Source organism: Streptopelia decaocto (assembly GCF_964273445.1).
Source record: "Streptopelia decaocto genome assembly, chromosome: 2".
NCBI classification, from domain to species: Eukaryota; Metazoa; Chordata; class Aves; order Columbiformes; family Columbidae; genus Streptopelia; species Streptopelia decaocto.
The window spans coordinates 33,774,986-33,790,912 of NC_138655.1; the positions used below are offsets into that span (position 1 = coordinate 33,774,986).

General features: G+C 37.9%; 1 protein-coding gene across 3 annotated transcripts in view; it reads left to right on the forward strand.

Moving 5' to 3' along the window:
* The window catches only part of STAU2 (staufen double-stranded RNA binding protein 2), a 174,151-nt gene that overhangs the window by 69,615 nt on the left and 88,609 nt on the right, over nucleotides 1–15,927 (forward strand). For all 3 annotated transcript variants that reach the window (XM_082046008.1, XM_082046010.1, XM_082046009.1), the window contains exons 9-11: nucleotides 722–859; nucleotides 4,085–4,216; nucleotides 8,225–8,285. In XM_082046008.1, coding sequence (XP_081902134.1) covers nucleotides 722–859; nucleotides 4,085–4,216; nucleotides 8,225–8,285 — 331 coding nt within the window. The remainder of the gene's footprint in view (nucleotides 1–721; nucleotides 860–4,084; nucleotides 4,217–8,224; nucleotides 8,286–15,927) is intronic.

Consider the following 15,927-nt stretch of genomic DNA (forward strand, 5'->3'; position numbering starts at 1 on the left):
CTGTAGTTTTCCACTTGTCTGCGTAATCTTGGACAGACCCATCTCTCAGTCGTTTTCTTTTCCTCCCATCAGATCAATTTCCCCACTCACCATACATTTTGACATGTTGCCGTGAGGACTGTTGTCTGTTAAGCATTTGAAATACTTTGTGGGTGGCTCACAGTATGAAACATTTCTTGCCAATGGAGATAGCCATTTCTAGCTTGACTACCTAAAAGTATTTTGAGAATTAATCCCTACAACACACAAGCAGAGCAAACCTGCAGCTTTAGTCGCGTTGTGGGATGGATGGCAGTGGTGCCGAGAAGGAAGGTGGGCGGGCTGAGGGAGCCAGTTTCCTCGTTATATAGCATTGTAGCAACCTATTTTAAGGGGTTTAGGGCATAGAAACAGGGCAATGAGATATAATTGACTGATGAATCTGCTGATTTTCATCCATCCCCCTAGGACTTTCATAGATAAATGAGGGTATTAGTAGTTCACAGATGCTAGATATGCACACTGCCTGCAGCAGTACCAGAAAGTAGGTGCATACTTTTTTCCACAGTTTTAAGCTTGAGGATTCTTACCTTCTGTCTTGTGATCAGAAGACGGGAAGAAATTTACTTCTTATTCTCTCAGAGTAGGTATTAAAGAAGAGGTAACCTTAGTAAATGATTTATCGAAGCAGATAGATGGGTAGATGCTGAAATAATGGTTTTGTCTTTTAAACCTGTTTCAGACTGGACCAGAATATGGTCAAGGAATGAATCCCATCAGTCGTCTGGCTCAGATCCAACAGGCCAAAAAGGAGAAGGAGCCAGAGTATGTTCTTCTGTCAGAGAGAGGAATGCCTCGCCGTCGAGAGTTTGTTATGCAGGTATCATGTGCTGTCACGTTCAAGATAATGCCCTTGTTATGTTATGTGCAAACTCAAGCAAAATGAAGCGGATCCCTCTGTGTTCAGCTCTTCAGTTTGCGGTCAGTTGTACAAGAGCAGTATGAAATCAGTATCAGAAAGCCTGTTTGAACTTTTCTTCTTTCTCTTGGCGAAACAAATGGCAAGTAGGCTATGAGCCTTCTAGACCCGTTTCTTGTAGTCTTGTTGCATTTTTATACTCTTTGTTTTATTTCACCTGATTGTTTCTGTCTTTATCCTTGATGGTTCATGAGTTATTTACTTTTACTTGTCTTTCTGATTAATTTTTTTTTGCTATTGTTGATCAGAGGATCACAATGCAAACAAGCATTCTGAAATATGGATACATGTATCTCCATATTACTAAGCATTTTAGTTAAAAAATAATAGTGTTGTAAATCTTTTCACATTTTCTGTTTCTTTGTGGCTTTGTTCATATCTGAAATAGCACAAAAAAAAGCCTTCCATCACCTATTTTAGCCTGTCCAGTTAAAGGCTCTGGACCTAATACAGAAACAGTAGATCATTAATGTTTGTTTAAATTTAAATTAAGAACATTCACGAAGATTTGATATAACCATGATATTTTGTGAGATAGCACAACAGCAGGCTAAGAAAGATTAGGAACAGGAAAGAATTCTTTTCTCTTGTGTTTTCACTTAGGGGTAATTTTGTGCCGGAACAATCCAGAATAGCATACCTGAACATGTTTTGACTTGTTGTCTACAAGCTACACCAAAACGTCACTTCTGATCACTAGCAGAATTTCTGACATAGCAGCACCTCTTTCTCCAGAAAATTAGTTGTATTTTCACTTACATCTTTAAGTCCCTTCTTCATGTCAATGAAGATACGCTAGCAGTCTTCATTTTCTTGGACATCACTGGTCTTCGTTGGTGCTTTATTATTTTTCTCTTTGAAGCAAAAGAAGGTATTTGATTCCTTTTGTTGTGGAATCAGATTTATGCATATAAACTTGTATTTCCAACTTTTTATGCTATATGAAAGTATTTGAAAAAGAGTGATCCTATCACGGACCATCCCTTTGCCCTTGCGCACACCCCCCTAGCAATGACCACAAATAGGTAGTTGTGTGAGGGATCAGAAAAGGACTGCGTAATGCAGTCTAGTGTTAGAACGATGGGCTGAGAATTCAGTGTAATAGTCTGAGTAATGGCAAAATCTTTGGTTTGAATAAAAAAAAAAATCTTAAAAGCAGTGAATACATAGAAGATCCCCTTGTCTAGGAAGATTTGTGAAAGGAAGAGTCAAAGAAATTCCATAAATCTGTTGCTTTATTACATATATTTTTAAAGACCATAGCCCCATTTTTACACTATTGTGGTATTTTCACACTAAAATCATACCGCTGGTTCTCCTGTCTTCAGGAAGTCTCAGTGGATTCATTCTGATATGCAAAAAACCTTATCAGAATAAAAAGCCATTGTATAAACTACTTAAACTATGTTTTCATTTAATTTAATTGAATGTGGAAGTAAAATATCCAGAGATAATATGTTCATTTTTATCTGTCACACAAAGAGCCAGTTTAGATGTGATGAAATGGATCCAATTACTTGTCCTGACCACTAGATAAACAGAAGAAAACCTCTGATGACATTAGTTGGTGTTCTGTTCCCAAAGTTAATTTCAGAAAGCTCTTTCTCTTTGTAGTCAGACCTTTAATCCTTGATAGAGGTTATAATAATAGCTAAACCAGTTTTACAGGTCTGAGAAATAGCAGCACATTGATTTATTGTGAGCTATGTTATAAATTATCATTTTGTCTTGTCCCATTAAAGTCCCTCAGTTTTATTGCGTATAAACTTTTAGCAGATTGGCTATGTTCTAATTGCAATTGTGGAACTGCCTAGAAGATAAGGCTTTTATTTCAAGATTATTAATACTTACCTGTTAGGTAGCTGAATCTTTTTGTTTAATTATATGTACTTTGAAGGGATGTTCACATTCATTATCATTTATTTAAAACCTCTTCTTTGTATGTAGAATTAATAGGTATTTGAGTAAAGGAAAAATGAATCTTTTAGGAAAATACGTACATGATAATTTGAGGAAATTGAATAATTTTTGACCAACACAAATTAGTAAATAACATGTAGTATTTATTTAACAACTGTATACCTGTTTTTACACCTTTTTAAAAGCTGCTTCCAGACTGTTTCAGGTCTTTGTCCTCTAAGGTTTCTTTTATTCAGATCACCTTGGCTATTTTGTTATTTTTATTGTATTTTGGTTTCCTTTTTTTAACACACTTTTGAAACCATATGCTCTTTTAAGAGAAAATATGCAAACAAAATGGCTTAATGGAAAGAATGAAATATAGCTGTCAAAGAGCTATGAATATCACATAAGTGAACAGCAGTGACAGTGCTAATATCACAAACCACACACAGACAGCTTCAGGAGTTCAGGAAAGGTACCAAGGAATAAGTTGGAGTGTCACTCTTTGTGGATATCCATTGTCTTTAATTTGTGTTTATTTTGAGGTTTTAAATTTCTCCTAGTTTTATGAAAGGCATCTTATTTGTCAGAAACCCTTTGTGCACTATAGACCACAGGTCCAACGAGGACTCTTCTTTCCAAAGACTGTTTTGATGAAAGCTTGTCAGGTGTATGTGTGCAAAAGAAAGCAGCCCCAACCCTTGTGTTCCTTGCAGTGTGACAAATGGGGGAGGAATGTCAACATGGTTTTCGTCTTTCTTTAGAAAACACTCTCATTGAAATCTCCAGGTCATTGTTTGTCTCTCCATTGTTTTGGATACTGTCCTGACAATGCTGGGGAACTGCTGTCGACAACACTTTTACAGGGAAATCCAGATGCTGTAACACTTGTACACTGAGGCAGAGTGGGGAGCAGGGGTGGGGAGATGTTCAGCAGGGAGGGTGGGGTTGGCACAGAGGCAGGTGGAAGAGAGAGACAGCTGTGTGTGCACTGCGATACAGAATAATGTGGCTCTTCGGTAGGAGTTTGGAGACCTGAAAAATCTGAACGAGCTTGCCTGTGTGAAGTGGTACTGTAGTCCCCTTCTGCTATATTCTTACTTTTCCAAGATTGCACCTTCATCAGAAGAGCTGACGACTGTTGGTAGGTCAGCAAGATTAGTACATGCTGATATTAAGGAGTCTTGCATTTATTGTGATTATGATCAATGTTTTCTTTTTAAGGTCAAAGTAGGCAATGAGATTACTACTGGAACAGGCCCCAACAAGAAAATAGCTAAAAGAAATGCAGCGGAAGCAATGTTGCTACAGCTGGGTTACAAAGCCTCTACTCCTCTTCAAGACCAGTCAGAAAAGGTGAGAACCTTTTGTTATGATGCCCACATTTTACCCTTCCTTATGTTTCTTAGTTGTATCAGCTAATAACTCAGTAAGAACAGAAGCTTAAACTTGTACACCCCCTATTTTAGGATGTTACTTCTCAGAGATCAGCCTTTGTTTAGCTGCAGCTCTATAGCTACAGTTAGTAGTAAGTGCAGCCTCTCCTCCTGTAAGAGTAATTAAGAACAGGAATGTAGTTCCAGAGGATAGTGTGGATGCAAAAGTGTACACGTGATGTGTGCACGTATTTCTACTTACAAATCAGGATGAACGTGCCTCTTGCTTTTATTCCATTTTGGGCACTGAGAGGACTGAGAGGAATGACGCTATTAATTTTCATACATGAAGTACTAATAGTAGTCAATGTTTGTCTTGCTGTTGCTTATACACTAAAGCAGTCCAGAAAAGTAATGGCCTTTTCAGGTTTGATGTCTGAGAAAGAAAATGCATGTCACTTTTTCGGTGTGAAAAAGGAATTGCATTTTAAATTTATATGTGATATAGGTATGTATTTCCATGTTAGTGATGTGCAGCTTAGCACTCTGTTCTTGAGTTTGTTGATGGAAGGTTTTGTAACCAAAATGGGTGTTAAGTTTTTGCCTTTTGTATCCTGAAAAGGTATTTGGTAAGGTATGTGGCTAAGCTGTGAATTCTTAACAGCTTCTGTCTTACACAGAGTCACTGCATGTGTATATTTTGATCATGGATTAAATGTATGCTATGGCTGCAACAGCTAGCTCAGGTCAACAGAGTCTTCTGCTGAGCTTTGCTGGGGACCAAGTGATAAATCTGAATAAAGCATATGTCTATATGTATCTTCTGAAACACTCTTTTTCTTAAAAAAACCCACAACTGTATAGGAAGATACTCTGTTCCATACATTCTGTACTCTTAAGCCAGCAAAAGGTAAATGCCATCCTGGTTACCTGGCTCCACCTCCTGTTTCCAACTCCTCAGAGAGGAGCAGTTCCATGTATGCTGTTCGCACTCACCTTCTCTATGTTCTGTACTTTGTATCTTAGCCATAAACAAGTGTGCAATGCTCTAAACAGAGCACTTGGAGCCTAGGTGGTGTTCTTAGTAAGAACACACTGTGAAGTCATAGCCATTTTAAAAAATACTTATGACAGAGCCAAAGGGTGATTCATTTTCACTAGAATCCTGACACTTGACTTCTGTAGGAGATAACTTTCTACCAGTTTCAACTTTTTCTTCACGGCCAATTTGGCCAAAGGGTTTTTTGAAAAACAAACCAGAAAAGTCAGCTTTTTTTTTTCTAATAGGAAGTCATAGGTTTTCATTCTTGGATTTCAGATTGGCTGAAGTATTTTTAGTCAGTAATTTTCAGAGATAAAGCCTGAAAAAATACAGCCCACAACATAGTTGCTTTGGAGAGCTCTGCACAGTGGAAACTTGTGGTTACATTGAAATTCTTAAATATAATGAGTGGTTTAAAAAGGGGCACTGCTTCTTCATTTGTCTACATTTATTAAACTGTTGCTTACAAGTGCATTGTCTTAAAAAAACAGGTTTAATTACATACTTGCAGACATAGATATCTTAGAATTGATAGAATACCATATAATGGCCTAATATTATTCTGAACAGAATGAGCAAACATGATGCTGTATCCAAAAAATGTAAAGCACTCAAATTTTATGTACTGAGAGTATTCAAGATCATAGAACAAATTTTTATAGCTTTGTTGGGGTTAAGGACATAAAATATCTAGAACATCTGGCTTTATCTTCTGTATATAATAGTCTGAACATATTTAAAGCAGATACACAAGTTAGTTTGTGTAGATGAAAGCATTTTAATTCTCGAACTAAACTGTGCTGGAGAAAAGGGAAGATAGCCTTTAGATCTCTACTGGTGTAAAATTCCTTCCACATAAATTGCACGATAAAGATGTGCCATTAGAAGATACTTGTTTCTCTCCTTAAATCCAAAATTTGGCCCAATGTAGATAAGGTGACATATCAACTTAGTGTCTAAATGGGTGATTATCACTTGTGTTGTTTTGGATGCTTTTAAAAAAGGAAATTTTTCTTTCTCCTGCCCTGTCCTCCCAGAGTACTTTCATCCCCATCCCCTCTTGCCTGCTGTTTTTCCTTAACGCTGGTGTATAAATGTGACTGTATTCGTTGTTTTAATGAAGACCTAAGAGTGTTACAAGGGCCATGCATGGTGCTGATGGCCACACAGGTAAACAGGGAATTGATGTAATGTAAAAGAAGTAAAGGCTCTGCTCCTCTCTGAGGTAATCCCGTTCCTGGAAGAATTCAGTAATGGTTGTGCAGAGCCCCGAGGAGAGCGATTTGAAAGTGCTCTGGGAGACATTTTGTAGCCATCAGAATTTTAGCCCTAAGGATCAGAATGGAGACTTGTAGTGTCTTCATTTTTTCATGTTTCAGTCTTTTTGCCACTTTTATTCTCTTAGAAAAAAATCAGAGTAGATTGCATTCATGTGAGACTGTAGCACTAAGGATAACTTATTGATAGATAAATTCTCATTAAATTCCCCATCATGATCAATAAACAGTAAAAAGAGAGGAATGAGGAGAGTTCAAAATGTTCTTCTCATATTGTAGCACTGTGCTCGTGCTGATTTTCAGATCATGTTACAGATGCACAGTATGGATTCGTGACAAAACCATGCTGTTGTAACAGCCAGCGGTAAATACAAACATATTTATAGATTTCATACTGCTTATTCATTTGAAGAACTGTCATCTTCCATATTTTCCTATATAAAAATATATCCTGTATAAGTATCACTTCATAATATGAATAAAAGGAGTTATGTGCAGTTAAAGTGCATGGAGACAGGTGACCAGTTTGAGAGCCAACTCTAATACCTATCACCCCTCGCCACTGAATATCTCCCATTTTTATTGCGTGCTGCCTAGGCCGTAAGCACATTGGGATGTAAATGATGAGAAAAGGCAGGGAAACAGCCATTGGAATAGCTCCTTTGGCTAGTGTGCTCTCCACTCCTCTTTCCCAAGAAAAAAATATCATCTAGTAGTCTGCATTACAAGGTGACAGTAATCTAAACAGCCTTGACGCAACCTCTGAGGTACAGAGGCAGGTTTCAGCTGGATGATCCTCTTCCACATCTCTTCTGCTTTCCAATCAGCCCCATCTTCCAGGGCAAGTCATCACGACGTCGCCATGGCACACAGGCTGCTCTGCCCACGGGTTTTCTTTTGCATACAAAATCCCAGTGAAGTCTGAAGAGGATCATTTGTTTCACATTCATTGAGCTGGTTGTCAGTAGCTCCTAGTTCATGAGGAATCTTGTACTTGTTTATCCACATTTACACATAAATCTAGAACACTGCCATGTTATTTACTGTGTAGACTTCAGGAATGGCCTTGTTTTGAACTTCTGTATTAATTGCTCCCCTTTTCTGTGTCAGAGTAATACTTGGTGTTAAACATAATAAAATTAATTTGAAGAAAATTAGCTTCCTCAAAAAAACCTATATATTAAGAGAATGGAAAATTACAATCTTTCTTTGCTTCCACTTCAGTATCTAAATGGATTCCTAACAAGTAAATATTTTAAACTTACACCCAAAGTACTTTGTAGTGTTTATGCATTCTTTCATAGGCAGATATTAGGATCTTCTTGGTTTAGAATGTAATTTTTCTGTCTGCGTATGTTTTCAGTTGAGGGCGGCTTAAAAAACTTGATTTTAAGTCTGATTTGGTAATATATTATGTTGAGCCTAATCCTTGGGGAAACGTTTGTATTTCACTGTTAGACAATAGTTGTTAATGTTTATTCATGAAGGGTGCATTCTTCAAATAACCTATTTTAGACAGAAATTAAAATATGTTAGCAAAGTTTTGTGAGCAGATCTGGCAGTCCCAAGTCATCCTTTTTAGAATGTTTCCACTACATCTATAGACATGAATGTTCTGTTTAAGGAGCAGTTTGCTCCATATTTATTTGTCTTTTTCTACCTGTTCCAGCTTGGAGAAAACAAGAGTTGGAATGGACAGAATGTTGGGTTTCCTGAGCCAACAAATAACAGTAAGTATTGCTCTCTTAAATTGTATTTATACTTACTTCTCTTTGTAGGATTTGGATTATTCAAGACAATTGAAATGCTTTCTGTAAACATTGTAGGGTTTTTATTGCAATTAGATGAATTAACTCTTGAGTCTTCTCTGTGTGAGTATAGACATGAACGAGTGCAGGAACATGACGATTTTTATTTACTCATTGAATCATTGAAAATTTGGGTTGTATGGGATGTTAGGAAGTTAACTAAACTGCCTGCTCAAAGCAGGGTTGGTACAGAGTTCAGACAAGATTGCCTGTGTCTTTTTCCAGTTTTTCAAAGATGGAGATTCCATAGCTACTTTGGGCGCCTTGTTCCAATGCTTAATTATCTTCACATTGATTTTTTTTTTCTTTTATCTGAGTCAGAACATCTCCTCTTTGTTTCTAACTATCATGTCCTGTTCTTCTGCCACATGCCTCAGTAGTGTGCCTGGCTCCATCTTTTTGGCAACCTCTTCTTAGGTATTGGAAGGTTGCTCTTAGGTCGCCCAAAGTCTGCCACTATCCTCTAAGTCTGACCATCCAAACAGTTTTTCATCATCTAGTAATTAATCTACCTGTCTATAGACACAAAGGTCAGATGAGACCTTGTTGCTAAAGACTGACTTCCGTTTCGCTGTGATATAGGTAATGAATAGGTCAGGCCTTCATGACTTAATAACTAGATTTTTGCTGGATTTGGAATTACTGGTTAGAGTAATCCTCAAGTAAGGATGGTAGTAGAGACAGACACACTTGAGTTTCAGAAACACACACATTGTGTTTCCTTGAAAGGAAGGACTTCTTATCACTTGCTTCAATCTCCATCAATACTTCTGGATGATTTCTGTTTGCTTTGTCAAAATCTCTAAGGACATGGCCTTTGAAACATCTGCAAATGTTAACATCTTCAAATGTTCACATACTGGAGTTTGGGACAGCAGAATAAGACCCGAGGCTTTTCTCTCCTGTCCTTGCAGTGTCTTATAGCAAAGATATTTATAAATCACATCACAACGATCCCCTACTACAAATAAGAAAAAACAATCCTTTTCCCAGGCTTCATCTGGCAGGAAAATTTTGGCAGTCATACATCTAAATCCAAATCTAAGAGGACACAAAGCCAAAATCACTCAACAGGGGTCAAGATGAACAAAAATTGTATTTTAAACTTTTGCTGACCAAAAGGACTACTTTTACACCTGCTTACAGACCTTTTTGCAGCCACCATAGGCCACAACACAGAAACGGGTTTTCAGTTTGCGATGCTTTTTTAATGCACGGACATTCCTAGATGCCCTCATTCCCATTCTTCTGATATCCAACTAAACTGGAAATCAGAGGAGATATAGCTAATGCGTCAATAGCCATAGAGCATTTATTTCTGATTGTACTGTTCAGAGACCACTGTGCTTAATCCCTTAACTCCTGTTTTTGAGGGTTCCAATCTAGAGGCAACATGAATGATAATCAGGTGATTAAAGTGTCTCATTTTTATTTCAAAGGGATTGTGCCATGCTTTTGCAAAATAGGAAGGATTTGAACTCAAAAAGCTATCAACAGGCATAAATTTTTTTTTACAATTTTTTTTAGCTCTTTGCTTTACAAAGGGCTTTTCTGTTCTAGAGTATTTTCTTTAAAATGTACAGCTCAACTGTGATTTCCATATAAAGGCGTAGGAGGAGAATGAATCTGTTACAGTTATGTAGGGGACAGATCAGTCTTTTTTCACAGATCCTCAGGTCGAAAATTCAGTGAACCGCTTGAGTATATTATTTCAGTAACTGGTAAGTTCAGACCTGTTTTTCAGGACATGACTGAAGTCAGGGCATTGTAGCGTTTGGAGAAGATCCATGCAGCATCACTTGACATTGTGGCACCAGTTTTCCGCAGGTGTGATTACTTGTTGGAATGCTGTGCTAATATTTGACAGGGGGATGGTCTACCAGTACATGTTTAGCTGTGAGTGCTTTCCCTACTTCTGGTAAAATATTATCTGATAGTTTCCCACACAGGGAATGCATAAAAAAATCTGAATAAGATTGAGTGTTATTAAGAGTTTTCCCTGTGCACTCTTGTTGATCTTCCCCTCAGCCTGAGAGTCAGATAACCTCAGAGCTTTGTAGTAAAGGAGAACTGAGGAAGTTTGAAGTGTCTTCTCCTTTTCAATGAGAGAAGAGGTCACTTGCATGAATGATCTCTCATATACCTGTGAAACACATGTTTTTTTTAAGGCAGCTCCAAAAACTTCCAGTATTTTATATAAAAAATGTCACATCCTTTCTGGTAGGAATATGCTAGTTTATATTTAAGAGCAACAGTTATAAGTAGCTTTATCTACTCTTGCAGGGTCAGCATTATTATGGGAAATTTTAAAGAGGGCAAATGGAGCAACTTCCTCCCTTCTGTATCTTCGCTTATACGACAAATGTACAGTTTGAATTTGTTGTGACCCTAAAACTTAACTTTGTGGTCTTGAAAATCTAATGTAGGCCCTGAGGTTGCTGGATCTACCATTTGGCAGCTCTTGTTCGCATTTCCAGTAATTTAATTCCAGGAATACAACAGTGTCCTGGTAGGAAGACATACTGTGCATCAGTTTCCTTTTCCAGACAGATACTCTGTGTGCATAATGCAGTACATCTTTATGTGAAACTGTGTGAAACAAAACCGGAATAGTAAAGTGAAGTTGTGTACTTTAGTAGAACAAAAACAAAGATCATGACATGTAGTTCATTTTTGCTGGGAAATACCCTTCACTCAGTATCTTCCTATGTACTTGCTCATTGCATTTATAGTATTCCCTATGAAATACCTTGAAAATTAACTTCTCCTGTTCCCGTCTATCACATCACATCTGCAGCTATCCTTGCAGCAAACTTCAGTCTGTTCCTCCTACTCATTGGCAAAGCTTCTTCCTACAGGTTTACTTCTTTACCTTTCGTTTTCATTTTACAGTCTTAAAGCTGAAGCAGGAAGCTAATTGTTTTTTGGTTTTGGGGTATCTTAGACAATTTTTCACATACGAAATAACAAGAATATTGGGTGAGTTTTTTCCCTGATCCTCTGGAAGAGACATTGAGACACTCTGGGTAGACCACAACCATTTGCAGCCCATAGAGAATCAACAGAATGTTCATTTATCTCTCTGGATTTGACTTAAGCAATTATCAACAAAAACAAAACATGAAACCTATGAACAATCTTAATGCAAAGTACATTTTCTTGGGAACTTATTTTGGTTTTATATTTCTGGATGGGGTAATCGCAAACTCATACAGTATATGTCTTCTAGGAGAAGCTGTAGATGAGCTACGAAGAATAAAAAATATATTAAAAAAAAGAAAATATAACAGTGGTTTTATGTATTATAATTCTAACAAGGAAAAAATTGCCCTAACTGGTTCCAGTGTAAGTTGGGGAATGACCTATTAGAGAGCAGTGTAGGGGAAAGGGACCTGGGGGTCCTGGTGGACAGCAGGATGACCATGAGCCAGCACTGTGCCCTTGTGGCCAGGAAGGCCAATGGCATCCTGGGGTGTATTAGAAGGGGAGTGGTCAGTAGGTCCAGAGGTTCTCCTCCCCCTCTACTCTGCCCTGGTGAGACCATATCTGGAATATTGTGTCCAGTTCTGGGCCCCTCAGAGGGAGCTGGGTCTCTTTAGTTTGGAGGAGACTGAGGGGTGACCTCATTAATGTTTACAAATATATAAAGGGTGAGGGTCATGAGGATGGAGCCAGGCTCTTCTCGGTGACAACCAATGATAGGACAAGGGGTAATGGGTTCAAAATGGAGCACAAGAGGTTCCACTTAAACATGAGAAGAAACTTCTTCTCAGTGAGGCTAACAGAACACTGGAACAGGCTGCCCAGGGGATTGTGGAGTCTTCTTCTCTGGACACATTCAAAACCCACCTGGACACATTCCTGTGTAACCTCATCTAAGTGTTCCTGCTCCAGCATGGGGATTGGACTACATGATCTTCTGAGGTCGCTTCCAGTCCCTAGCATTCTGTGATTCTGTGTGATTCTAACTGTTTTTATATGTTCCCCACCCTCAGTTTTCCATATTATAGTTTTCTTTTATCTGTTTCCAGCAATTTTGGGATTCACAAACTATTGAAAAACTAATAATAAAAAAATTACATTCAGAGCAATCCTACCTCTCTATAAAGGACAGGCCCTTTGTTTTTCTTGCCTAACATTTTATTACTAGGGATTCATGCATGACTTTACAGTCTTTGTTCTTCAGACTACATCTGTTCCTGCTGTTTTTTCACCACCTGAAATCATAATCATTTGTTTGTGACATCACAGTTAGTTATTGTGAAGATGATGAGATTGTTACCAACAGATCGTGATGATTTCAGATGGTAAATGAGCAGCAGGAGCAGATGATCTCCTAAGGAACAAAGATACTTGATCTCATGCAATTGTGCTCAGTAAAAAAAAAAAAGAAAAAAGGCAGTGAGAAAAAAGCAACTAGATATTCAAAAGAGTTTCTTAAATCTGTGATGAGGAAATTTGAGCATTTTTCCATAAAAACATTAATTTTAGTATTTTTTTAAATCTACTTAAATGATAAGAGATTAAGAATATAAGAAATATAAAAAATATGAAATTATATGGTGTTACTGTGAGCCCTGAATTTATGTTTGCAGTCGAATTCTTAGATATTTCTTCATCAGTTTTTTTGAGAAAATAAATGCAAAATAAATCATGTATTTATGAATTTTTGCGTACTAATACATCTTCACTTTGGAGGAAACAAAATCAATGTGAACTTCTGTGCACTTGTATGAATTGAGTTCTGGCCCTCACTACTTTTATAAAGCCTTTTTTTTGATAGTGCTCTACATGTTTATGTTTCAACTGGGGATTTTGGTGAAGACTTTCAGTAGATAATTTAATTCTCCTGTATTTCCACGAACAGTAACCGAAGTCTACAGTTTGGGAAGAAAGTTTTTGGTTTGCATTTCAGACATTTTTAATTTGAATGTGTATGTGTTATATTTTGCTGAAATATTTAATTCTTTTGGGTGTATTTTGAAGGTGATTTTCAGTGGATTGTTCACCTTTTTGCTCACTAAGTACTGCTGCTTCATTGGACTTCACTTTTGAATTGCTTCCAAACTTACTGAACGTTGTCAGTTATAATACATTCTTGCTAGGGGTCAGGTTGATACGTCACCAGACATTTCACAGAATCACAGAATGTTAGGTGTTGGAAGGGACCTCAAAAGATCATCTAGTCCAATCCCCCTGCCGGCGCAGGAACACCCAGATGAGGTTACACAGGAAGGCGTCCAGGCGGGTCTTGAATGTCTCCTGAGTAGGAGACTCCACAACCCCCCTGGGCAGCCTGTTCCAGTGTTCTGTCACCCTCACTGAGAAGTTGTTTCTTCTCAAATTTAAGTGGAACCTTTTGTGTTCCAGTTTGTACCCATTACCCCTTGTCCTATCATTTGTTCAATTACTGGTCATTCTGAATAGAAACCACAGTAAGAGGAGCTGACACCACCACTTATTTGTTGAAACATAGGCCACAGAAGAGTAGTTTTCCATCTGTTTGGATTGGGGGCTTTGTTTGTTTGTTTTGTGGGTTTTTTTTTTTTAGCAAGCATACTGTCAGGTGAACATTATACCCTCACTGTGTGTTTCAGGGAGCAGTTCCATCAGCCAAGACACTTGTGTGTTCTCTGTATGTCTCACGACCTTGCCAAGGGTGTCTTACAGCAGTTAGTTGTGTTTAAATAACACCTTGCCTCTGTAGCTGCTGAGCTGATGTGCTAATTTAAAAAGAGGAGAAAAAAAATATTAACCCCATTTTTCAGTCTTCTAGCAAGAGTCTGAGAAATCTAGATTTTCTTTCTAACTGAAGATATACTAAAATTAAATTTAGAAGCAGATGAGATTTGTCCAGTTGTGTTTCTCCCCTGAGTTATTGAAGCTAGGAAGTCTGTACTGTATTTGGCATTGTTAATACTTAATGTTATATTTCTCAGTTTTATCTAGCAATGAGAATGAGATAATATTTTACCCAGAACAATACCAATTAAATACAACTTGTATATATGTTTGATATAGTTGAAAAAACTTCTAAAACACCTAATATTAAAAGACACCTAATATTAACAAAACAGGAAAGGGACTGTGGTTATTTTTTCCTTGCTATTTGAGATCTAGTGGCAAGATCCAAATCGGCATTTTTGTAAGTGGGGTTTGGGCACAATTCAGGTGTGTAAGACCACAACTGTGATTGGTCCTGCTCCTTTCCCCACGTTTCCCCTTTTTAGATGCTCAGTTTGGTGCTTTAAGTCCTGCAGGTTTTGTATGTTCAGATGTGATGCTTTCTTTGCTGAGTTCAGAGTACAATGTGTATTTCTAAAGTGCGTAGTGTTTTAAACACAAGCCCAGAAAGATGGGAGACAGATTTAGTTTCCCTCTTCACCAGGTGAGTGGTCATAAAGTACAGAGTGATCTGGATAATGGCAGCCACCTTTTGGAGATGTGCACCTAATATAATTACGATTTGCAGACAGAAGATAAAAAATCAGATGCTGTCAAAATGCAAGAAATCCACAGGGAAGGAACGATCTAAAGGAATCGTGACTTTGTAGTCTGTCTTTTGATTAAAGCCCTTGTGAGTGAAGGTACGGATGTGTATTCTGGTGTCCCTTGGCTGGTTTCCACATATTATATTCTACATATTTCAGATACAGGTTATAAAACAACCCAAACCTGCTGCCTGGTTCTTGAGTAGTGTGGATTGTGCACATGTAAGAAACATACACTTGGGCTGTGAGGGTTGTGGTTTGGGTGCCCTCAGGCTGTGAAGGAGCCTGTCTTAGCTTTCTAGGAGACTTCTTAACCATTAAGCCCTTGATGTATAAAATGTATCAAGAGGGAACAGCCACCATGACAGTAGATAGCCAGCTATGTGGGTAGAGATAATTTCAGAGAAATTCTTCTTTTGCTTTTCTCCATCCCATAAAATTCCTATATGATCTATGTTTATTCAAGGTTGCTAGTCTATTCCTTTGAAAAAACACAACTGCAAGGGAAATAGCACCACAGAGCTCTTTTTTGATGTTAAGTCTCAAAATCAGATTTAATAATGTAATTCTGCAAATTATCTGCATTTGGATTTCTGTCTTCAGCCAAGCAAATGGAACAGTATCACACAATTAACTGCAATACTGTTTTTCTCTTATCTCCCTTCACTTTTCTGAAGTCTTTTCTCCGTTTCCTATTCCCTTCCCCCCAGCCTGGAACCCCCCAAGTACCTCACCCTTAGTCTGGGATAATAATATCCTGAAGAATTGAACTGAGGCTTTATTTCTGTCAGAACCAGGACTTTATTCTCCGTTCTCTTCTCCATCCTCTTGCCTTTACATCAAACATGTATCCCTGTGACTTCTACTCCCCCACTGCTTTCTCCTCCTTTGATTTCATCTTCACTCATACATATGCTGTGCTTGTTGATGTCCCCCTTGACCTTCCCAGCTTCAGCAACCTCTCTGTCCTTGTCTAGTAGACTTGATCATTCTTTCTTCTCTTCTACGTATGGGTCATGCCTTTGTTTCCATCATCACAATTCTCATTCCCCTCTTAATCTCTTAATGAGGAG